Source organism: Pygocentrus nattereri, chromosome 9 (assembly GCF_015220715.1).
Source record: "Pygocentrus nattereri isolate fPygNat1 chromosome 9, fPygNat1.pri, whole genome shotgun sequence".
Lineage (NCBI taxonomy): Eukaryota > Metazoa > Chordata > Actinopteri > Characiformes > Serrasalmidae > Pygocentrus > Pygocentrus nattereri.
The window spans coordinates 3793282-3819209 of NC_051219.1; the positions used below are offsets into that span (position 1 = coordinate 3793282).

A 25928-nucleotide genomic window follows, 5' to 3' on the forward strand; every position below is an offset into this window, starting at 1 on the left:
GTAGTTACAGTTTCAGTTTCCTTTATTAAATTAAAAAGATTTACAATATCTGCCCTGCGATGGACGGGCGATCTGTCCAGGGTGTGTCCTGCCTTCTGCCCGATGACTGCTGGGATAGGCTCCAGCACCCCCGCGATCCTGACGGAGAAGCGGCTTAGAAAATGGATGGATGGATGGATTTACAATATGACAAATTAAGAAGATCCAATTCAAGTTCATACAAGCTCAACTATTTAAAATACATTCAGAGATATACAAAAGCACATTATTTATCACAAACACAGAACTGAATGCTGAAAAATTACACTCACACAATTACACAACACTTGTGCATCCAACTGACATTCATTTCAAATACATATATTCATTAAACATGCGTACATAACATTCAGAGAACCAATATTACAGTAAATAAGAGCACATCATGACTTATGCAAAGACTGAAATGTAACTTAAGCTCTAGCAAGAAACACATTAATTATGAAATAAAGTTATTTTGTAAATAAGTTCACCAAATATTCTTGAAAGCAATAATCTATATCTTAACTTGATTTAATGCATAGATAAAGTTTACAGAACTGAAGTTGAGTTAAACAGGTTTCTTCAGATTTCCTAACATGGATTAGAATGAAAAGGCAGTGTCCAATATTTTCATCATGATCATCGCAAAATATAACCTCAATTTATTGCTGCAGTATTTTGAAGGGTTTAGACACATGAATCTGGGTTTAGCTCTGTAAGTATTGGGATTTCAGCTCTGGTTGTGGTTTAGTCTCTGGTAGACTGATGCAGACTGGCTCATCTGATTGGTTGGTGTTGGTAGACAATCTGATTGGTTGGTGTTGGGGCTTAGGCTCATGTAGACTCATGTAGGCTGGCTCATCTGATTGGTTGGTGTTGGTGTTTCAGTTCTGGTAGACTGAATCTGATTGGCTGGTGTTTGGGTTTAGGCTCTGGTAAACTGAGTCTGATTGGTTGGTGTTTGGGTTTAGGCTCTGATAAACTTAATCTGATTGGATGGTGTTGGGGTTTAGGCTCTGGTAAACTGAATCTGATTGGCTGGTGTTTGGGTTTAGGCTCTGGTAAACTGAATCTGATTGGTTGGTGTTTGGGTTTAGGCCCTGGTAGACTGAATCTGATTGGTTGGTGTTTGGGTCCAGGCTCTGGTAGATTGCAGCCATGCTGATCTTGTTCCGGGCTCCAGAAGGATTATTTTCATAATCATCATCAGCCTGCAACCACAGTAAGACACACAGGAGAAAAAAAACAAACCTTAGTCTTCACATTATGTTCATTTATTCATACAGAATAATTGTCGTCATTAAGCCAAAGGTTTCCATCTCTGGCCCTGAAGATCTACTGACATGGAGATTGTAGGATAAATACACTTGACTCTAATAATCAGATGCTACTAAAGTCCTTGGTTGTCTGGATCATGTGTGTTAGATTATGGTTGTATCTAAACTTTACCAGAAACAGCGTTGGGAACCTCTATATTACACCTACAATAAACCGAATGCTGTATACACATTATAATTAATTTGACAGTATCTATTTATAGTTTCCTACTGTGTCCTATGAAGATTGCAGTGTACACAGTCTTGTGTGCTTCATAGCAATATTTTATTGCTTTAATAAGTAGGTGAGCTCATAATTAAACATTTTCTCTGTATATTTTACATTGCTTCTGTGATTTGCATAATATAAAAGATGACACGTAGGTCATTATCGGTAAGAGCATCTTCTGAATTGTCATACATTCCTCTGGATTTGACTCTAGAGAACTCCAATTCCTAGAATTCCTCTGGAAATCACATGACTGCTGCTCCACCATTCATAGCTGATCAACATTCTCCTTTACACCATCTATCAGACCTCCACTATACCGTAGAGTAGTTAATATATAAGCCTGGGCTTTTCGGTTAGAAGTTTCGTTTGTCTTTTTGGATTGTTTTGGATTTGATCTGTGCCTGTTTTCTGACAATGAGCTTGGATCACGTTTCAAACAGTAAAACCTCTTTTTCTAATACATCCACGATCGTCTGATCAGTTGTGTCACGTTACACAAATGCCACAGCTGTCAATCAAATGGTGTTGTGTTCAGTTGGAATGAAACAAATACTTACAGACTCTGTAGCCTCATGAAACAGTGCTGAATTCCACTGACTTGCACTTTTACATTTAAAAACACTTCATAATTGGTTATAATGAGACGCAGGTTTCAGACTCTGTTTTGATTTGGTTTTTTCACTCACTATGTTCTGTGTTCCTCTCTCAGTGTTGGTAGAGGCAGACCCTGCAGAACAATTGAAGATGTTAATTAAAGAGTTGGTTTCCACAAGACTGGTGGATTTCATCTTCAACAGAGGAAATCTTTCATAACTGATATCTAATTTATACTCATATTAAAGTATCAAAGTATTATGTTGCTACAAAAGCTGCTTTTATGTGATTGTGGTTGTGTGTGTAGTACCTTGTGTCCTATTGTGGAGCAGTTTGTAGATCAGTGCTGATTGTCCAATCACTATAAACAGCAGAGCCACACAGACAATCCAAGGGATGAGCGAACCTGAGGAATCTGTCATCAAGAAAAAGAGATGAAACAATCATTCATTACAGTTTAAAGCAAGTTGTAAAATTTTATAAAAAGACACTTCCACTCCTGAACTGCATGGCTCCTGAGAATAGTGATCTTTCACTTTTTCAGTACATTTATTCATTAGATTTCCTTCAGCTCTTCTCCCTTATTTATTGAAGAAGTATCATAAAACATGCATTCAATATACTAACAATATCCTAGTTAATAATATTTACTAGTGATTGCACATTTATTTTTGCTCAAACATAGTTTTCACACAATCTTCATAATTTTTTTTTCCCCCATAGGAATCAATGAGGTACAAAAACTTGCATTTTTTCTCATCCTTCATTTCTCCCATAGATTTGCATTAATCTTTGCCAAACACATATTCATGATTTGTTGGTGCACTGTAACTAGTTTTGTAAAAAATTGTGAAGTGTTACAAAAAAGAGGTCTTACACAGTGGTCAACAAGAACTCACACACATATTTTAAAGTACATACAAAGTCTTGCTGTACAGTAACATCTGACCAGACTGACCTGAGATTTCTCTCTTCTCTGCTGTGGATTTCACATAGAAAAACAGAAAAAGAGGTGCGTAATGGTACAATACCACAAATTAATTTGAAATAACAGTGTATGTCACTAGATTCAAAACATTTTTTTAGATTTTTCAATGCAGTTTAAGCTGTAGACAAGCTCTCAGTATCAGCAGAAAACAGCAGATATTACAAATGTTATGAATATACAAACCCACTGTAACACTGAGCTGCTGTGTTAGCAATGGTCAACATCAAGTACAAACATGTGTTCTTCTGTTCTGAGAGTCTTTACCGTGGACAGATAAGATAATGAAGTACCTGTAATGCTGAGTTTGATGTTGATGGACTGTTTGTTGTTGATTGAACATCTGTATGTTCCCTGGTCTTGTTCAGTCAGGTTGGAGATCAGTAGAGAGAGATTTGCTGGAAGGTTCTTATTAAACATCTGGACTCTGCCTGTGTATCGTGGCGTCTCATTGGATACCTCAGTCCCTCCTGAGCCTACATGCTCCCATTTCACATTTCTAGGTTTGGTTTGTTGGTCAATGCAGGAGCAGGGCAGGAGAACAGAATCTCCTGGAGATCTGCTAATCAGTTTGTCTTTAGTCTCTGACAGTGTGCAGCCTGCAGGAACATAAAGCAGAATATTGTTCTGTTCAATACAGTAGCATTATCTGATTGAATAATATCAGTTCTCTTATGAGAAGTCTTGAGTTTGAACCAAAGTAAACATTTCTGATACAGCTGTATTTTCATATTGCTTCATGGTGCACATCTGTACTTTGGTTATTACAGAACTGACCATTTAGGCTCCATTGTTTTAATATAATTGGCCAACTTGTGCTATCCTTTAGGTCTTTACACACCGACAGAGATGCAAAAGTGTCAGCATATCTTCAGGTACCAACATTGGGTCCTCTGCTTTTGGAGATGTTAGTCCCACATCTGATAAAGCAGGGGACAACGTGTGGGTTGCTGGGACCGATTCATCAGTTTAATGAAGAGTTTGTCTACAGGAGGCAGATATATGATCTTTCTGTTTCAAGGCACAAAAATCTACCACTTTATGTCACCAAGACCAAGAAACTTACTGTGGACTTGTGAACAGAAATGATCTTACTTCTATAAGTATCAGTGGCTTTGCTGTGGAAATTGTCATCAGTTTCAGATTGCTGAGTGCGCAGCTGTCAGACTCCCCTGACTTGGTCCCACAACACTAGCAGCATTCTTGAAAAGGCTGAGCAGTGACTGTTCCTCCTAAGGAGACTAAAAAGCTTTGGTGTACATGATAGTCAAGGTGCTGCTGCATCTGGCCCTGCTCTCACTTTGTATTAACATCTGTCTTGATTAATTTTTCAGTGAGTCTCAAATGAGTCGCCATGAACATGTCATAGGATTTTATCATGGGAGGCACAGTACCCCATACATTTCCTTCATCAGTTCCACTCTGTGTGTGTTTGACAACAGTGTCCCATAAATCCTTGTTTGTCTCTGCTGTGCTGAGAGTTGATTAATGTAGTCCTGACACTGTTGAGGATGCAATGAGATGCTTCAGCACTACAAATGTAGTGTGGTCATATGCATCCCCAATCACCTCTAAAAGTTGTTTGAGTGATTGGATCTCAGTGCGTCTCAGAGACACACTGTACCCTGTCCACACCGTAATGCTATACACTTATGATTGTGTAGAGGATGCATCACTCAAGACGCATGGCAATGCCAAGTGTAAATGAAGCTGTATTGTGTGTTCTGACTGTTGAATTGGCAACCTGACTGCCCAGGATCTTAGACCCCAACAAAGAACTGTCTGTACTGCTCCTAAAATCAGGCACAGACCTCCTTCAACTCCAGGACATTTGTGCATCCTGATGTTGGACAAGGGCTCAGTCCATAATCTTGGCATCATCTCATACCGTTCTACCCACTCTCCTCTAGCAAATGCCTCAGAAGTATATATCATAGACCACCCACTTCACAAACAGCAAACACTGATTCATTGCCATCTCACTTTAAACCACAGTCCTGTCTTATTTTATTGTATCCTACAGTTAAATTTGGTCCATGCCTTTTTCCACTGCACTTGTATATATTGTACCACAGCCTAGCATGTTCATTGCACATTACATCTCATGTTTATATGCATATATACTTTATTTTTCCTCATATTCAATACCTACCATTTTGCCCTGTTCCTATTTATTCTTGTCATCTACCTCACACCATATCGCTGGTCGCTTGTACTGTTTACCTTTATTTTTTGTTACTCGCTATCCAATGTTTTTCCTAGAATGAACAAGACCCTTCTAAGATATGCAGTACCTCCCTCCCCCATCAGCCCATCTACTTCATTTTTGTCTTTTTATCTGTTGCCTCATGACGCTGCAGTATAAGAATTTCTTATAAGTTTTTTTGATTGCCATGTATTCTTAATACATTTGACAATAAACAAATCTGGGTTTTGAAATGATTGGCTGAGTGAGTCAAGGTTTGCAAAAATTGAACAGGGGTCTAATAGAACAATGTCATATTTTGTTTGAACATGTCAAAATTGTTTGATGTGCAAGTTAAGTTGAAATTTATTGACATAGAAATAAATGTACAAATACATCACATTCAGTGTGTAAAGCCTTTGCAACAGCTAGAGTGCTTATGATAGTTTCAAGAACGTTTCAATCATATCACAGTATAATCTGGTAAGGATGAATACACAAGTACTTTGAAGGTTTCAATGAGTTTACCTTTAATGTTGAGTCTGATGTCGATGGACTGTTTGTTGTTGATTGAACATCTGTATGTTCCCTGGTCTTGTTCAGTCAGGTTGGAGATCAGTAGAGAGAGATTTGCTGGAAGGTTCTTATTAAACATCTGGACTCTGCCGGTGTAGTTTGCCATCTTATCGGATACCTCAGTCCCTCCTGAGTCTACATGCTCCCATTTCACACTTACAGGAGTGGTGCGTTGGTCAGAGCAGGAGCAGGACAGGAGAACAGACTCTCCTGGATATTTGTGAATGACTTTCTCTTGAGTCTCTGACAGTTTGCAGTCTGCAGGAACATAAAGCAGCACAGTGTTTCTGTTCTGTTTATTACTATTACATTATCTGTTTAATGGCGATTGGCTAATGTCAGCTCTCTAATGAGAATTTTGGAGTATAAACTGAGAAAATTTTTGTTACAGTTGGAAAATTGTATCTTGATACTGTAGATTTCTTTATAATACAAATCTTTTATTTGGTCATTACAAAGCTGGCCAGTTATGTTTTATTTTATTATCTAATTCGCTAGCTCATGCCACATTAAGGTCATCATTGCAGTGATGGGGAAAAACACTTAAAATATCTTCAAGGAACAAAGATATCTTGATGCTTGATGATGAGGCTGCTGACAGACGGGTGATACATGATCTTTCTGTTGGGTGTAGCAACAAAAATCTAGCTCTGAATGTTACCAAGACCAAGAAGCTGTTGTGGAAAAATAGAAACGATCCATCACTATGAATTGGCTTGACTGTGGAATTTGTCTGCAGTCTCAGATTGCTGGATGTGCCACTGTCAGATTCCCTTTTGTTGGTCCCTGAAAATGAGCAACATCCTCAAAAAGAACAGTCGGTTCGATGGGATGAATCCTGACGTCCATGCATTTTGCATGAAATCTTTGTCCTTTTTCTGCATATTCCTGCCTTCTATCTTCTGGTTTACTTGTCTTCTGTGTGCAATAACTTTCTTCTACCTCCCTCTCCTATTGCCCCATGTAATTCTTCTTTGATCTTTTTGTCTGTAGGAGCGTGGTGCTGTAGTACAAGAATTATATGGATAAATATTGGATTTTATATATAATATATATTGGATTTTTGGATGGCTTGTGTTCTGAATACATGTCAATAAATCATTGATCTTGAGTTTGATTGTTGCCATGCCAATACCTGAGACAACAGTGTCGAGTGAGTGCATGTTGCTTTAGAATGTTTGCAAAAATTGGTTGAATAAAAAATGCTCACATTCAGTGAGTAAAGACACTGAATTCACTGAATTACAGCTTCAGTTACTGTAGAATCACTGGAGAGCTGATGATAGTTTACCACAGTGTGATCAGGTGAAGATACACAATTATTTTACAGGTCTGGGTCAGTTTACCTCTAATTTTGAGTCTGATGTTGATGGACTGTTTGTTGTTGATTAAACATCTGTATGTTCCCTGGTCTTGTTCAGTCAGGTTGGAGATCAGTAGAGAGAGATTTGCTGGAAGGTTTTTATTAAACATCTGGACTCTGCCTGTGTATCGTGGTGTCTCATTGGATACCTCAGTCCCTCCTGAGTCCACACGCTCCCATTTCACACTTACAGGTTTGGTGTGTTGGTCAGAGCAGGAGCAGGGCAGGAGAACAGACTCTCCTGGATATTTGTGAATGTCTTTCTCCTGAGTCTCTGACAGTTTGCAGTCTGCAGGAACATAAAGCAGCACAGTGTTTCTGTTCTGTTTATTACTGTTGTAGTACGTGTTTATGTTTTTGTGTGTTTAATAGCGATTAAGAAGTTTTCAACCGAAGTGTCAGTTTTTATTATATCTGAAAAATGATACCATCCCGATTCCAAAAATGTTGGAACACTGTGTAAAATGTAAATAAAAACAGAATGCAATGATTTGCAAATCTTATAGCACCATATTTTGTTCGCAATAGAACATACAGCACATAACAAATGTTGAAAATGAGACCATTCCATGAACAACTTTAACTCATTTAGAACTTGATGGCAGCAACGCTTAAAAACTTTGTAGCATCCCCTCTTCTTTTAACAATTTAAACACATATCAGATGTTGAAAGTGAGAGATTTTACCGTTTTCTGAAAAATATTAACTCATTTAGAGCTTGATGGATCTCAGAAAAGTTGGCACAGTCTACCATTGTGTAGCATCCCCTCTTCTTTTTCTTGTGAAGTGAGGAGACCAATTGCTGTAGTTCTAGGAGAGGAATGTTGTCCCATTCTTGTCTGATGTAGGATTCTAGCTGCTCAGTTCCAGGTTTTGTTTACTGGATTTTTCGCACATGTTGCATTGAAAGAATCTTTCCAGATGTGTAAGCTGCCCGCACCATAGCCACTAATGAAACCCCAGACCATCAGAGATGCAGGTTTTTGAACTGTGGGCTGATAACAAGCTGGATGGTCCCTCTCCTCTTGAGTCTGAAGGACAAGCCGTCCATCAGAATTTAAAATTTTGATTCATCTGACCACAGAACAGTTTTCTGACCTTATGACCTTCACCCCAGAGAAGACGGCAGCGTTTCTAGATCATGTTAACATTTGGCTTCTTCTTTGCATGATACAGCTTTAACTCTCGTTTGTGGATTAAATGGTGAACTGTGTTTACATTGATTTCTGGAAGTGTTTTTGAGCCCATGCAGTGAATTCCAGTACAGAATCATGCCCGTTTTCAGTGCAGTGCTGCCTGAGGGCCCAAAGAGTACAGGCATCCAATATTGACCGCCACCTTGTCCCTTTAATACAGGGCTTTCTCCAGATTCTCTGAATGTTTTGATGATGTTATGCACTGTAGATGGTGGGATATCCAAATTCTTAATTTTTCTGAAATTGTTCCACAATTTTTAGAAGCAATTCTTCACAGGTTGGTGAACCTCTTCCCATCTTAGCCTAAGAGAGACTCTGCCTCTCTAAAATGCTCTTTTATACCCAGCCATGTGAGTTAGTTGCAAACTGCTCCTCCAGCTGTTTTTTGTCAGTACCACTTACTTTTCCAGTCTTTTGTTGCCTCTGTCCCAACTTTTTAAAGATGTGTTGCTGCCATCAAGTTCTAAATGAGTTAATGTTTTTCATGAAATGGTAAAATGTCTCACTTTCAACATCTATGTTGGAGATATGTGTTCTATGTTCTATTGTGAATAAAATATGGGTCTATGAGATTTGCAAATAATTGCATTCTGTTTTTATTTACACTTATTGACATTTTACAAAGCATCTTAACTTTTATGGAATTGGGGATGTATTTTGACTATTTTGACAAATCTGTAATTTGGTGATTACAAAGCTGGCCAGTGTAGCTTCATTTTACGATTTAATTGGTCAGTGCATGCTGCTTTAAGGTCTGTACACACTGAAAGTGATGCAAAAAGAAAAGTCAAAACATTTAGTAAGTTTTTTGCTACTAGGAAAGAAGAGTGACTGAATTTGAGTGCATTGCCAAGGACGTGGTTTTAAATACGTGACTCAGAGGGCAAGGATAGCCTGGCTGTATTACTAACTACATTACATTACATTACATTTACATTTAGCAGACGCTTTTATCCAAAGCGACTTACAAATAATGAGGTACATAGAACAAACATAGTCAGGCCTTAAAGGAGGCCAAAGGGTAATAGCGGGGTAGAGAAGGGAAGGAGGGCAAGAAAGAGATGAGGTTGGTAGTGGTTAGATTGCAAGAGGCGATTAGAGTAAGTGCTCCCTGAAGAGCTCCGTCTTCAGGAGTTTCTTAAAAATAGCGAGGGACGCCCCTGCTCTGACAGTGGAAGGTAGCTTGTTCCACCATTGGGGAATCAAGTATGAGAACAGTCTCGATTGCTTTGTGTGAATGTTTGGCAAAGCTAAGCGACGTTCATTGGAGGATCGCAGTGGCCGGGCGGTGCTGTAAGCCTTTAGGAGCGAGTGCAGGTAGGAAGGAGCCTGCTCTGTTAACACCTTGTGGGCCATCGTAAGAGTTTTAAATTTGATACGAGCAGCAACCGGTAACCAGTGGAGCTCAATGAGCAGTGGGGTGACATGCGCCCGTTTTGGTTGGTTAAGGACCAGGTTTAGTTGAAGGTGGTGTTCCTTTATCCATGCGGATATGTCCGAGAGGCACTGCGATATCCGCACAGAGATCGACGCGTCATCAGGCGGGAATGAAAGATAGAGCTGGGTGTCGTCAGCATAGTAATGGTATGAGAAGCCATGTGAGCGGATAACCCGGCCTAGAGAGGTGTACTAGGCTACTGTAACTAATGTTAACTAAAACAATGAAAACATATTTATCTGATAAATATCTTGTTGGCACATCGTCCACTGAGAAGAAAATATCTTGTGACATAATGTCCTCTTCAGCATCCAACATGATGCCTGTTAGCTCTGTTGGCTTATTAGCTCATCTGAAGAGGCAGCAACTGTTGCTGATCCAACATGAAAACCCACCTCACTTCCCTCTGCTGTTTTTGAACAGTAAAATATCTTCCTCTCTGTGCTGCTGTATTTTTGTGCATCATCAGTGCTCCCACCTAAAAAGATGAGTCTACATCCTTACACTAGTTACAGCTAGCCATTGTTTTCCCATGTGATTAACTGGATATCCATTCATGAACTCATACACACGATACTTGAATATCAAAATTAATCAGAATGCACATCATTACTGCTCACAAACCCAAACCAAGCTTCAAGGTTTTTTGCCATATGCAAACACCACTGTCACACATTGAATTCATACTTGAAGCACTTCCCCAATTAAGAGTCAGCATAGACCACCAACAGACACCGACTCCAAGGCAGCACTGCGTCCAGACTACACACAGTATTACAGAGAGAAACTGTAGTGTTACCAAAAGGGAAACACATATATGTACACAAATATGCATCTACATACACCTCACCTTACATCTCCTTTTTGGAGCTCTTCTCTGGATCCTAAACTTCTTGGCATGTGGTGAATTTGGTTGCACTTCAAGAGTTGTGTAATTAATACTACATAGCTTAATTATATAACACACTTAGTGGTCAACCAAAAACACAACAGTGTCCCTGGACAAAACGAAGTCGAATTCATCATTTCTTTTCTAATACTCAGTTAAGCGTTTAATTGCCTTAGTGGCAGCGCCAGTCCTGTCAGGTAAGTATTGCACCAGTCTCCTGTTGAGTCCTGTTTATTGCATATTCCACTCTTTTAGCGCCCACTCCTCAACAAACTTTGTCTTCAATGGCCGAACAGAGCACAGCACTGTCATTCTCACAATCCAGGATGACAGCTGTAGGGTAGAGCAGGGTATTTCTGACATGGCAATAGTTTCAGATGCGAGCAGATCACAGTTTAATCTCCAAAAGCAAAAGAGGCAAGACAAAATCGTAAACGTGAAATGGGCCAAAAGTCAAAACACAGACCCAAAAAGAGAGGCAAAGGTACAAAAAAGGAATGAAGCACAAAGTCGTAATCAGGTAAACAAAGCAGGGGTCAAAAACAAGAAACAATGCCAGTCAGAATGAAACGTTCAGTAGTTCTCAAGAAAACAATATATATACTATATATACTAAATCTGTGAGTCACATGACAGTCTACACAGGTGAACCCGGTTAGAATTCCAGGGATTGGGAGCGCTGATAGGAGCGCAGATATGAGTCAGAAGACACGTGAGTTCCCATAGAATCCTGGGCAATGGAGTTTGTGTCAGAGTCCAACTCCGATTGTGACTGAACAGTCAAATGATCTCACGTTGAGCTCTGGGAAAAGGAGTCCGCTCAGGAGTTTGCTGGAGGCATGACAGTATCGAGACCCAGTACTAAATAGGTACCAGCTCCTGATTGGTCTGTACCGAAGTGTGGACTGGACAAATGGTGCTGTTATCAATATTTATGTAACGTTAGTTCAACCATAGCATCCATACGATTCTGACTGGCTAACCCTAACGTTAACCATATCGAAAGCTGAGCATTACTCTGTGCCGTCCTGTCATAAAGGATAAAGTTTCAAAAGTGTGGGCTCACATTACTGAATTCAATAAACCTGCAGCTAAATGCAATATATGTAAAAAGGCTGTTGGGTGTAGAGGGGGTAACATCGGTAACCTCATGAAACACAAACATAATAATCTATAAATCTGAAGCAGGGCAGAGTGTTTGACTGCTTTAGCAAAGCAGCTGCTTGTCCTGCATCCTCAGTGCAGCCTCTCGGCTCCGATGCTGATGGGATCTTGTCAAGTCGAGATAACACTCGCTATCATCATAAAAAAGGTCTGAAGTCATTAACTCAGGACACAGTCAGCGTCTGTTTTAAGTACTTCTAATTTATGTTCCTACATAATAAAGAGTCAAGCAGCAGCCACAGCTTCATCAGTGGATAGCAGTAGTCAGTAGTCAGACATGCTTGCATGGCTTCATGATGCTGTCAGTCTGTACTGCTATAAAGATGTTTACTGTTCTGATGCAAACAGTGCAGCATAAGTTTGAACTGAGTGTGAGTGGTCATGACAAGCAGGGGTAATTCATTTTGTAGTTACCACCCCCTCCCAGAGGCACATTATCAAACATCATCATACTTGCTTGGTATAAAGTTGAGAATAAAAACATCACTGCTGACACTAGTGTGTAAGAGCCTGAACCACTGAGGGATGGATGAGTCCACACAGAATCCCTAAATTACAGGCACACTCCACTGTGTAAATGTAGACCAACTAAGAATTGTTATTTTTGCAATAAAATGTAATAATAAAGTAACTTCTGAATCATTTCACATATTTTCATGTGATATTTTTATTTTTTGCTAAATAAATAAATAAATAAATGAATAAATATATATATGGACAGCAGTATCAATAGGAGTATTGATAAGTACTGGTATTATTAAGCAGTAGCAATATCAGTATCAGTACCTGCTGTAGGGTGTCTATGCGACTGGATCAGCGGACATAATGGACCACTGGGACAGTTTGAGTGACCATCAAAATCAACATGGACCAGCAGGTTAAGCATGTAAATAAACTCATACAATCTCTGAAATGTGCACCCAGGCCACGGTAGAGTGGACTAGGATGGACAGGAACTCTCGAAACTGGTGTAATCTTTACCTGAAGGTCTCAACAGTGTCTTTGATAAAAATGTCCAAGTTATTTTTAAGTGTATTAGTAGGGAACTTACTAAATATACTAAAGGAATACTAAAGATACATTTGTATTAATGTAATTTATGGAAATGCAACTAAAATGCACTTTCCTGTACATTTCAAAAGTAATATATTTGAAATTGTATTTAATATTTTAGTATGCTGATAAAGCTTGATAAAACAAGAATGAATGTAATTATTTCATAATGTACCAAAACACACTTTAACAAAAGCATATTTAAATATCCTCAACATTGAATTCACTGAATTACAGCTTCAGTTACTGTAGAATCACTGGAGAGCTGATGATAGTTTACCGCAGTGTGATCAGGTGAAGATACACAATTATTTTACAGGTCTGGGTCAGTTTACCTGTAATGTTGAGTCTGATGTTGATGGACTGTTTGTTGTTGATTGAACATCTGTATGTTCCCTCGTCTTGTTCAGTCAGGTTGGATATCAGCAGAGAGAGATTTGCTGGACGGTACTTATTAAACATCTGGACTCTGCCTTTGTAGAGCTCCGTCTCATTGGATACCTCAGTCCCTTCTGAGTCTACATGGTCCCATTTCACACTTACTGGTTTGGTGTGTTGGTCAGAGCAGGCGCAGGGCAGGAGAACAGACTCTCCTGGATATTTGTGAATGACTTTCTCCTGAGTCTCTGACAGTTTGCAGTCTGCAGGAACATAAGGCAGCACAGTGTTTCTGTTCTGTTTATTACTGTTGTAGTACGTGTTTATGTTTTTGTGTGTTTAATAGCGATTGAGAAGTTTTGAACCGAAGTGTCAGTTTTTATTATATCTGAAAAATGATACCATCCCGATTCCAAAAAAGTTGGAACACTGTGTAAAATGTAAATAAAAACAGAATGCAATGATTTGCAAATCTTATAGCACCATATTTTGTTCGCAGTAGACCATACAGCACATAACAAATGTTGAAAATGAGACCATTCCATGAACAACTTTAACTCATTTAGAAATTGATGGCAGCAACGCTTAAAAACTTTGTAGCATCCCCTCTTCTTTTAACAATTTAAACACATATCAGATGTTGAAAGTGAGAGATTTTACCGTTTTCTGAAAAATATTAACTCATTTAGAGCTTGATGGATCTCAGAAAAGTTGGCACAGTCTACCATTGTGTAGCATCCCCTCTTCTTTTTCTTGTGAAGTGAGGAGACCAATTACTGTAGTTCTAGGAGAGGAATGTTGACCCATTCATGTCTGATGTAGGATTCTAGCTGCTCAGTTCCGGGTCTTATTTACTGGATTTTTCGCACATGTTGCATTGATAGAATCTTTCCAGATGTGTAAGCTGCCCGCACCATAGCCACTAATGAAACCCCAGACCATCAGAGATGCAGGTTTTTGAACTGTGGGCTGATAACAAGCTGGATGGTCCCTCTGCTCTTGAGTCTGAAGGACACGCCGTCCATCAGAATTTTACATTTTGATTCATCTGACCACAGAGCAGTTTTCTGACATTATGACCTTCACCCCAGAGAAGACGGCAGCATTTCTGAATCATGTTGACATTTGGCTTCTTCTTTGCATGATACAGCTTTAACTTGCGTTTGTGGATTAAATGGTGAACTGTGTTTACATTGATTTCTGGAAGTGTTTTTGAGCCCATGCAGTGAATTCCAGTACAGAATCATGCCCGTTTTCAGTGCAGTGCTGCCTGAGGGCCCAAAGATCACGGGCATCCAATACTGACCGCCACCTTGTACCTTTAATACAGGGCTTTCTCCAGATTCTCTGAATGTTTTGATGACGTTATGCACTGTAGATGGTGGGATATCCAAATTCTTCATTTTTCTGAAATTGTTTCACAATTTTTAGATGCAATTCTTCACAGGTTGCTGAACCTCTGCCCATCTTAGCCTAAGAGAGACTCTGCCTCTCTAAAATGCTCTTTTATACCCAGCCATGTGAGTTAGTTGCAAACTGCTCCTCCAGCTGTTTTTTTGTCAGTACCACTTACTTTTCCAGTCTTTTGTTGCCACTGTCTCAACTTTTTAAAGATGTTTTGCTGCCATCAAGTTCTAAATGAGTTAATGTTTTTCATGAAATGGTAAAATGTCTCACTTTCAACATCTATGTTGCAGATATGTGTTCTATGTTCTATTGTGAATAAAATATGGGTCTATGAGATTTGCAAATAATTGCATTCTGTTTTTATTTACACTTATTGACATTTTACAATGCATCTTAACTTTTATGGAATTGGGGATGTATTTTGACTATTTTGACAAATCTGTAATTTGGTGATTACAAAGCTGGCCAGTGTAGCTTCATTTTATGGTCTAATTGGTCAGTGCATGCTGCTTTAAGGTCTGTACACACTGAAAGTGATGCAAAAAGAAAAGTCAAAACATTTAGTAAATTTTTTGCTACTAGAAAAGAAGCGTGATTGAATTTGAGTGCATTGCCAAGGACGTGATTTTAAGGACGTGACTCAGAGGGCAAGGATAGCCTGGCTGTATTACTAACTAGGCTACTGTAACTAATGTTAACTAAAACAATGAAAACATATTTATCTGATAAATATCTTATTGGCACATCGTCCACTGAGAAGAAAATATCTTGTGACATAATGTCCTCTTCAGCATCCAACATGATGCCTGTTAGCTCTGTTGGCTTATTAGCTCATCTGAAGAGGCAGCAACGGTTGCTGATCCAACATGAAAACCCACCTCACTTCCCTCTGCTGTTTTTGAACAGTAAAATATCTTCCTCTCTGTGCTGCTGTATTTTTGTGCATCATCAGTGCTCCCACCTAAAAAGATGAGTCTACATCCTTACACTAGTTACAGCTAGCCATTGTTTTCCCATGTGATTAACTGGATATCCATTCATGAACTCATACACACGATACTTGAATATCAAAATGAATCAGAATGCACATCATTACTGCTCACAAACCCAAACCAAGCTTCAAGGTTTTTTGCCATATGCAAACACCACTGTCACACATTGAATTCATACTTGAAGCACTTCCCCAATTAAGAGTCAGCATAGCCCACCAACAGATACTGACTCTGAGGCAGCACTGCGTCCAGACTACACACAATATTACAGAGAGAAACTGTAGTGTTACCAAAAGGGAAACACATATATGTACACAAATATCCATCTACATACACCTCACCTTACATCTCCTTTTTGGAGCTCTTCTCTGGATCCTAAACTTCTTGGCATGTGGTGAATGTGGTTGCACTTCAAGAGTTGCGTAATTAATACTAAACAGCTTAATTATATCACACACTTAGTGGTCAACCAAAAACACAACAGTGTCCCTGGACAAAACGAAGTCGCATTCATCATTTCTTTTCTAATACTCAGTTAAGCGTTTAATTGCCTTAGTGGCAGCGCCAGTCCTGTCAGGTAAGTATTGCACCAGTCTCCTGTTGACTTTATTGCATATTCCACTCTTTTAGCGCCCACTCCTCAACACACTTTGTCTTTAATGGCCGAACAGAGCACAGCACTGTCATTCTCACAATCCAGGATGACAGCTGTAGGGTAGAGCAGGGTATTTGTGACATGGCAATAGTTTCAGATGCGAGCAGATCACAGTGTAATCTCCAAAAGCATAAGAGGCAAGACTAATATACTATATATACTAAATCTGTGAGTCACATGACAGTCTACACAGGTGAACCCGGTTAGAATTCCGGGAATTGGGAGCGCTGATAGGAGCGCAGACATGAGTCAGAAGACACGTGAGTTCCCATAGAATCCTGGGCAATGGAGTTTGTGTCAGAGTCCAACTCCGATTGTGACTGAACAGTCAAATGACCTCACGTTGAGCTCTGGGAAAAGGAGTCCGCTCAGGAGTTTGCTGGAGGCATGACAGTATCGAGACCCAGTACTAAATAGGTACCAGCTCCTGATTGGTCTGTACCGAAGTGTGGACTGGACAAATGGTGCTGTTATCAATATTTATGTAACGTTAGTTCAACCATAGCATCCATACGATTCTGATTGGCTAACCCTAACGTTAACCATATCGAAAGCTGAGCATTACTCTGTGCCGTCCTGTCATAAAGGATAAAGTTTCAAAAGTGTGGGCTCACATTACTGAATTCAATAAACCTGCAGCTAAATGCAATATATGTAAAAAGGCTGTTGGGTGTAGAGGAAACACTCGCTATCATCATAAAAAAGGTCTGGAGTCATTAACTCAGGACACAGTCAGCGTCTGTTTTAAGTACTTCTAATTTATGTTCCTACATAATAAAGAGTCAAGCAGCAGCCACAGCTTCATCAGTGGATAGCAGTAGTCAGTAGTCAGACATGCTTGCATGGCTTCATGATGCTGTCAGTCTGTACTGCTATAAAGATGTTTACTGTTCTGATGCAAACAGTGCAGCATAAGTTTGAACTGAGTGTGAGTGGTCCTGACAAGCAGGGGTAATTCATTTTGTAGTTACCACCCCCTCCCAGAGGCACATTATCAAACATCATCATACTTGCTTGGTATAAAGTTGAGAATAAAAACATCACTGCTGACACTAGTGTGTAAGAGCCTGAACCACTGAGGGATGGATGAGTTCACACAGAATCCCTAAATTACAGGCACACTCCACTGTGTAAATGTAGACCAACTAAGAATTGTTATTTTTGCAATAAAATGTAATAATAAAGTAACTTCTGAATCATTTCACATATTTTCATGTGATATTTTTATTTTTTGCTAAATAAATAAATAAATAAATGAATAAATATATATATGGACAGCAGTATCAATAGGAGTATTGATAAGTACTGGTATTATTAAGCAGTAGCAATATCAGTATCAGTACCTGCTGTAGGGTGTCTATGCGACTGGATCAGCGGACATAATGGACCACTGGGACAGTTTGAGTGACCATCAAAATCAACATGGACCAGCAGGTTAAGCATGTAAATAAACTCATACAATCTCTGAAATGTGCACCCAGGCCACGGTAGAGTGGACTAGGATGGACAGGAACTCTCGAAACTGGTGTAATCTTTACCTGAAGGTCTCAACAGTGTCTTTGATAAAAATGTCCAAGTTATTTTTAAGTGTATTAGTAGGGAACTTACTAAATATACTAAAGGAATACTAAAGATACATTTGTATTAATGTAATTTATGGAAATGCAACTAAAATGCACTTTCCTGTACATTTCAAAAGTAATATATTTGAAATTGTATTTAATATTTTAGTATGCTGATAAAGCTTGATAAAACAAGAATGAATGTAATTATTTCATAACGTACCAAAGCACACTTTAACAAAAGCATATTTAAATATCCTCAACATTTTAGCTGCAGTGTAACTCTAACTAGTATTAGAATAGAATTTGTAGTACAGTTATGTCTTGCTTAGGTTGCTGAAGTTAACTCCACTTCAACAGACGTTGTTCCAGTTTAGAACAGAAAAGCTCTTCCAGGCTCAGACGACTTATTTCAACATTACTTAGATATAATTCGTTCATCACTGATTCATGACAACAGCAACAGTAAAAGCACCAACCAGGCCTCAGGTTTTGTTTACAACTTGTATCATTCCTTTCACAGGTGGAGACCTCCATCTGTCCAAGCATCTAAAAATCTAAAACCTGTTGGTCAATTCTGATCCAGTCGATACACAACAGGTGAGCAAATCACACAGTATAAATTTTAAAAACCCTAACATTTAAAAAAAAAGTTACTGTATTATTACAGACCTTATGCAGAACTAGTAAAGGACTGATACAGGACTAATATTATAATGAACGAATCCTTTTCCCAAATGTTTTAGCCGTTCTTCATACCTTGATTACTTCTGCTAATAATATTATTGATTCTAGCTTTGTTTTTAGTCTCATTCAGCAGATGTATGAATGTATGAATGTGAAAGAGACAGAATTCAGCAGTTTACCTTTAACAGTGAGGCTGAAGTTCCTGTACTGATTCTGGTTTATCCAGCATGAATATGTTCCTCCGTCCTCTTCAGTCAGGTCTGAGATCAGTACAGAGAAATTTCCTGGAGAGCTCTGGTTAGATGTCTGAACTCGGCCGCTGTAGTGCTGAAGGAGATCTTCATGGTTTGGTGTTCTCCACTGAACTCCCACAGGTCTGCCCTGCTGGTCAGTGCAGGTGCAGGACAGAAGAACAGACTCTCCTGAGGATCTACTGACTGGAACAGTCTGCTTATTCTCTGACAGAGTGCAGCCTGAAACAACAACAGCCTTTGACTGACCAGAAAATACATTATATATTATAGACATTACACATGTTTACATAAAATTAATCATAAATTAAATGCATTTGAAGAGTTTCATTCCAATAATTTTGAATATAGTGAGATTTTTATTGGGATAATAGCTGTTGTTGAAAAACTCACAAAGATGATATTAATAATAATACATCACTGTTATATTTATTTATTTATGAAGCTCACAACAACTTATGTCATGAAAAAAGGCAATTCTTGAAATTAAAATATTGTAAAATTAGTCGAAAAACCTAAAAGAATATTTAGTTACTGAATGTGTTTATTTCTTAATATAACAACAAAAAACAACAAAAAAATCTTTTCATATCAAGTGTCATTAAAGCACTAAAGCGGGGATCTGGCGCCCCTGATCAGGTGGCTGGCTCTGTGTGAACAGTGAGCGCTGCAGGAGAGGAAACAGCGTCTTTTCCTCCATCTGATTAAAATGATATCACTTCACACCAGAACACTCACTAAACTCAGCCCCGCCCGCTTTACCAGCCGCTGTAGTCTGAGTAATTCTCCTGTAGCTCACAGCCAGCGGGCAGCCGCTCTCATTTACTCTCAGTAACACATGTGAACTGCAGCTGGAGTTCAGATCCACACTGTGGCCTCAAACACACTGTTAGGAATAGAGTCTCACAAGCTGAGCCACATCACACTCTTCACTGAGGCTACTGTGCAGAACGGCTACTGGGCACTAATGCTGACCAGCTGAGCGTTGAACTCCACCAACAAACATCTGTCTCTCCACAGAAGAGCACGGCTTCATAAAAGTAGTAAATGTGTCCGATTTTAAACGACTTTTTCTGTTTTCAGAGATTTTATTATCTACATTGTGTTCAGTGATGAAAACACTTTCCAGCTGTTTAATCACAGCAGTCACATCTGCACCAGCATCACATTCCACAGCTCCAGCTACTGTTACTGTTCTCTTCAGTCTTACAGAGAGAAGCTTCTGGAAACAGATTGGGTGCTGAGTCAGTTACGCTGGTGCAGTGCGGTCAGTACTGAAACTGTATGATGATTTGACCGACTGACCTGTGACATCCAGCAGGACAAATGGCATGTCCTTCTCGTCAGCTCTGCAGGTGTAGCGTCCAGAGTCCTCTTTAGTCAGATCTGAGATGAGGAGAGAGAAATTTCTGGAATGGTTCTGGTCGAACATCCAGACTCTGCCTCTGTAGGATTCTGTATCATTAGACACTGCAGTCTGATCTTTAGTCCATGTGACTCTGTCAGGGTTGATCCTGTGTTGGTCTGGGGGACAGGGACAGGGCAGCAGAACAGACTCTCCTGGAGATCTGGAGAACGTTCTCTCACTGTCACTCAGCACAGCACAGCCTGCAGACCCACAAATACAGACACACATCACCACCATCTCAACACCAACAGCACAGTAACCAGTTCTCTCAGTGGTCTTTACCACTGTTACCCCCTCTGTTCACATCAGCTGGATGTGATTCTGTCACACCGTCTCTCGTTTAGTGTTATTTAATTGGCTGGTTTGATGAAGTTTATCAGTCAGGGTTCTGCTTTGTTCCTGTCATTATAATTCAGCCTCAAAGCTTTTATTGATCTAACATCACAGTAATGATGGAAGCTTGGCTACATTAAAAAACATATTTTTGTAATATTTCTGTATCAGACAGATGGGTAACGCTTTACATTAAGGGTGAATTATTAACTGTTATTACTCATTATTAAAATATCAGTGCTTAGTTTATTTAATTTCATCACAATTTTCTTGTACTCTCTACATAACACTGACATAACCATGCCTTAAACATGTCATGTTGCTGGTAATTACCCTCACAGATGCTATAATCATATTATATTATATCATATTATATCATGTTTATGTCACGTGATAATTTCTGATGTCAGATCATAAAAGATTATGTCATGTGTCATAATGACATTATTAACAGTGATGGTAACATGACACTGTTATTAGGGATGCACTGATATGGGAATTGTGGGCCGATGCCGATATTAAATATCATTCATATTCATCTCTGCTGATGATGATTCATAAACATTTACAGTCTGAAGGACATTTTCAGTGAATGCTGTGGAGTTTACATTACAGAGAAATCTAATATTCAGTTCTGTAGAGTTTGTAACGCAGTTTGTTCCCAGTTATTGAGTAAATAAGCTGGAACTAACGACTGAACGCCGATCAGTAAAGCTTTACAGGAACTGCATGTATATGAAGTGTTCATGGCTCATTCATAAACAGTACAGTAAGGATTCATTACAGTTACGTCCTTTAGAAACATTCATTAATGAGTGATGAACATTTCATGTTATGAACTGGAAACACAGTCAGTGATGCTCAGTGTGACCTTCATGATAATCTATTGAGAACATGAACAGTTTACTGAGCTCACTGTGAGAGAAATCCAGACTACATTCATTATTAATCAGTGTTTATTGGCTTTAATGACTAAAATGAAATCCAAACAAACTTCAACATCTACTCTTACATTAAATTCTCCTGTAGCATCTTTTATTAAGTGTGCAGTAATATTACACATCCAGGCTCATCACCTCATGAAATATTAGTGAATATCATCATTGAATTATGTATATAAATGTGAAATGTCATTCATTTGTGTGTCATGTTTTTAAAGAAATATCATTAATAGATCAGTAATAAATGCAACATGGATCTCTTGAATATCATGTGCTTCACATCATTTGTTACCTGAGAATAAGTGATGTGTATTTTAATGGAGTTCATGCTCCACATCACTGAGTGCGTATTCGATTCATCACATTATGGATTCATTATTCATTAATTAATCAATTTAATGTGGGTTTCAAAATGCTGATGTCATTGTAATGGACTGTTAATGTACTGGTTATGAACATATCATGAATGTGTTGTGTACATGTAGTTACTGTACAGCATTACTCAAATATCAGTTAACAGACTCAATTACTTTAACCTCTTAATGAGGCACTATGTATTAACATATAGATATAAAAATAATGATATATAAATAATGTTTAAGGAACACTTAACTAATGCACCAATTCTTTTCACCATAATTAATCATTTGTGACCCAACTTCAGCAGCTCTACTGATCTACAGGACATTCATCTACTGGCAAACATCCACATAAACTGCAGGAACATGTTTACTTTATAAATAAAAGGTTACAAATACATGATGATTAAATTTCACATACCTTCTCAAACTTCACCCCCATCAAACAGAAACCCTGATTAATCCTCTGTTAGACTTACCTGTGGAGACTTGGAGAATGACGGCTCTGTTATATTTCCTGTTGTTCCCGCACAGATACGCTCCTTCATCTTCCTCAGTGAGGTGGGAGATGATTAGAGCTACAGTTCCTGGTTTATTCTGATTCAGTCTCTGAACTCTGCCTCTGTAGCGCTGATTCTGACTGCCGTCCTCTTGAAACACTGAGTGATCAGCATTGTAGTCGCCTTGTATGAACTTTCTCTTAAATCCCCACTGAACTGTCTGAGGATCTTCCTTTGTTTGTTGTGTGCAGGAGCACGGCAGCTCCACAGAATCTCCAGCAGATCTGGTGATAGTGTCTCCCAAACCTCGCTCTACAGTGCAGCCTGCAGAAACACCACATCACCAAGAACTTGGATTAAGCATTTTTCATCATATTTTAGAACATAAACTCAAGAACAACCACAGTGAACCTCATAAAGTGAGCGTGCGTTCATGCTGCCTGTTCCAGCAGCTCCCGTTCGTGTTTATTTTTCATTTTTCTTCTTAACTTTTATCTTTTTAATAGTTTATTTATTTGATGAGGCAAGTTAGTGAAGCTGTCCCCTTTTGAAATGCGCTGAAAGTCTTGGTCTGTTTTTTCACTGTGAAAGTGCTTCTTTCACTCTCCTGGTCCGCTGGCCGCTTTGTTTACACATGGGATCAGCTGATCGCGTGAAGTCGGTCGGCATGGCAACCAGGACAAGTGTGATGAGGATGAGTTCAGGGCGATGGTGAAGGACTTTGTCGCATGGTGCGAGCGGAACCACCTGCAGCTCAATGTGACAAAGACAAAGGAACTGGTGGTGGACCTGAGGAGGGACAAGGCACTGGTGACCCCTGTGTCCATCAGGGGGGTCAGTGTGGACACTGTGGAGTATTACAAATATCTGGGTGTTTATATTGACAATAAACTGGACTGGGCTAAGAACACTGACGCCCTCTACAGGAAGGGCCAAAGTCGTCTTTATTTTCTGAGGCGCCTGAGGTCCTTCAACATCTGCCGGACTATGCTCAGGATCTTCTATGACTCTGTGCTGGTGAGTGCTATCCTCTATGCTGTTGCATGCTGGGAAAGCAGGCTGAGGGTGGCAGACGCCAACAGACTCAACAGACTGATCCACAAGGCCGGTGATGCTGTGGGTGTGGAGCTGGACTCGCTGACGGCCGTGTCGGAGTGGAGGACGCTGTGTAAACTGAAGGCCATTATGGACAATGGCTCCCACCCACTCTACGATACGGTGATGAGACACAGGAGCTCATTCAGCTCAAGACTCATTCTACCGAAATGACCACAGAGCAGCACAGGAGGTCATTCTTACCTGTGGCCATCAAACTCTACAACTCCTCTCTCAGTGTGTGATTCACAAAGTGTGGTTCATCTGCGCAAAACTCAATACCAAACTGTTCATATGTGTAATAATAATCATAATTGTGCGCAAAAGGTACAACTGCGCTCAGAGGTACAATAACTTGAACTGCTTTATACTGGATGTTTCATATTTACTATCACAGTCTTTACTGTATTCATAAAAACTTAAATCTCATGCACATATTGCAAATTCCTCTTCATCTTTGTTTTAAATTATTAAAGTGTTTATTCTTTTACATAAATGTTTGCAACTGTAACAACTGCAATTTCCCTCTGGGATCAATAAAGGATTCTGATTCTGATTCTGATTCTGATTGTGTCAAAACGAGCTATAATGTGTTGAGATACGACAATATATACACACACAACCAGGCCTCTAACTCTACATAGACGCTCCCTTTTTGTCACGTGTGTTTAGTGACAGTGACAGATGTTGAGAAGTGTCTCGGCTCACTGCGGTGAAGATTCAGTGTTAAAGTAAACAGAGTAGCTACTGCAGATTTCTATAAATGAAATATTTGAAAAAATAAAAATGGAAAATGTCCACATTAAAACAAGCACACAAGGTTCTTTACTGCACTCTACACTGATCAGGCGTAACATTGTGACCGCCTCCTTGTTTCTGCGCTCATCGTCTGGATTGATATCCAGTTTTAATTACTTTAATGTTTACCTTAAAAAAAAGTTCATTACAAAAATGTCCTGTGTTTAATGGCCAAGCGCTGAGCTGTTAGATCCTATTGTTTTGAACTAAATATCTCCCAAAATATAAAACTCAGCACTGAACATTAAGAATCATCACTACTGAAACACATTCCGCTTAAAATTAGCTAAAAGCGTCACTGCTAGGCTCAGTCAAAGCCACAGGAGTTTAGTCTAAATTTGAATCAATCTGGTAAAGAGATTCATATCCAGCTCTGTGAAAAGTCAGCGTTAGAAACTAAGATGGCCAATGTTTTTCTGAGTTATACATCACGGCTGATCCAAGACCTACAAATGGCATTTTTAAAGCATATAAAGAGAAACGACAGAACTTCTCAGACAAAATTCAAAAATCTCAAAATAGACTTTACAACAAAGCTGAGAGTGAATCTCGCTCAAGACAGGCACAGCAAGCATGACAGAAAGGGAGCTAATAGAGTTCAGGGGTATCACTTCAGAATAAGAGGACTCTCATCACGGGTTTTACAAATGGCTCAGGTTCTTTAGAGCCGGGTTTCTCAACCACTGGGCCGGGGACCAAAAGTGGGCCAGAAAGCACACTGTGGTGGTCCTCGGGCCTATACTGATGTGACATGGTCTGCAGTGGACCATCAGTGGCATTTCGTAATAAACGTAAAGTAAAAATGTTTCCACATGGTGAACGATATTAATACAAGTCCTGCAACAGCAGAAAACAAAGGCGCTTCATAGTTTTTTGGCCCAGAAACTAAATACATTCTTCCTGAAGCTTCACTCGTCCACTTGTGAGCGACTGGTGTAAATTGCATAGCATGAAAATTCAGCTTAATTTTCCAGTGTATAGTTACCACTATAAAACAAGCTCACGTCAGTCCAACGGGTTGATATTTCATATTGAGTGAGACATTGTTGCGTATTGCAGGGTAGACAGTCAAGCATTGCTATGTGTGTAAATAGGTGAGTATAGGGAAGAATTTGTGCCACATTACAGTGAAAACTACAGAGAAAAGCATGAAATGCGATGCTTTTCTGTGGTGACGCGCAGAATTTCTGCCAAAATGAAAAGCAAAACCTTTATTATATTATCAGAGCTTTTTATTTACGTTTGATTTCACAAAATGCTGAATTGGTGTCTGAATTGAATACAGTCCACCTTGACGTGTGATCAATACAAGACAAGATCAGAGGAGAAAGAGTCAATAAAGACACGATGATAACAGCATATCTAGAACCTGAACTCTTCTACAGTTCACTACAGTTCACTGTCTACAGTTCACTACAGTGCAGCAGTGATGCACATGAAGAAGAACTCACACAGTGGTGTGGACTCACCTGAAGATTCCTGCAGCACAGAGTAGAGCAGAAACACACAGAGCCACATCTTTACTGAGAGAACGCCGCTGTTCATCTCTC

The 25928-nt window shown here is 39.3% G+C and overlaps 1 protein-coding gene across 1 annotated transcript; it reads right to left on the minus strand.

Annotated features, from left to right (window-relative positions):
* LOC108415912 (polymeric immunoglobulin receptor-like) lies at positions 1-25928 on the minus strand. Its single transcript, XM_037540903.1, has 12 exons — positions 25848-25928; positions 22465-22809; positions 20250-20552; positions 18873-19166; positions 13348-13653; positions 7256-7561; positions 5862-6167; positions 3442-3747; positions 3122-3142; positions 2474-2578; positions 2256-2296; positions 1-1232 (listed from the first exon to the last, which is right to left on the minus strand). The coding sequence occupies exons 1-12, from the start codon at positions 25921-25923 to the stop codon at positions 1005-1007; spliced, it is 2637 nt and encodes an 878-aa protein (XP_037396800.1). The 5' UTR covers positions 25924-25928; the 3' UTR covers positions 1-1004.

Coding starts and splice junctions, on each gene's coding strand:
- LOC108415912 (XM_037540903.1), bottom strand. CDS start 25,923: ATGAACAGCGGCGTTCTCTCAGTAAAGATGTGGCTCTGTGTGTTTCTG. Junction 22,810..25,847: donor TGTGCTGCAGGAATCTTCAG/GTGAGTCCACAC, acceptor GTGTTTCTGCAG/GCTGCACTGTAGAGCGAGGT. Junction 6,168..7,255: donor CATCAGACTCAAAATTAGAG/GTAAACTGACCC, acceptor ATGTTCCTGCAG/ACTGCAAACTGTCAGAGACT.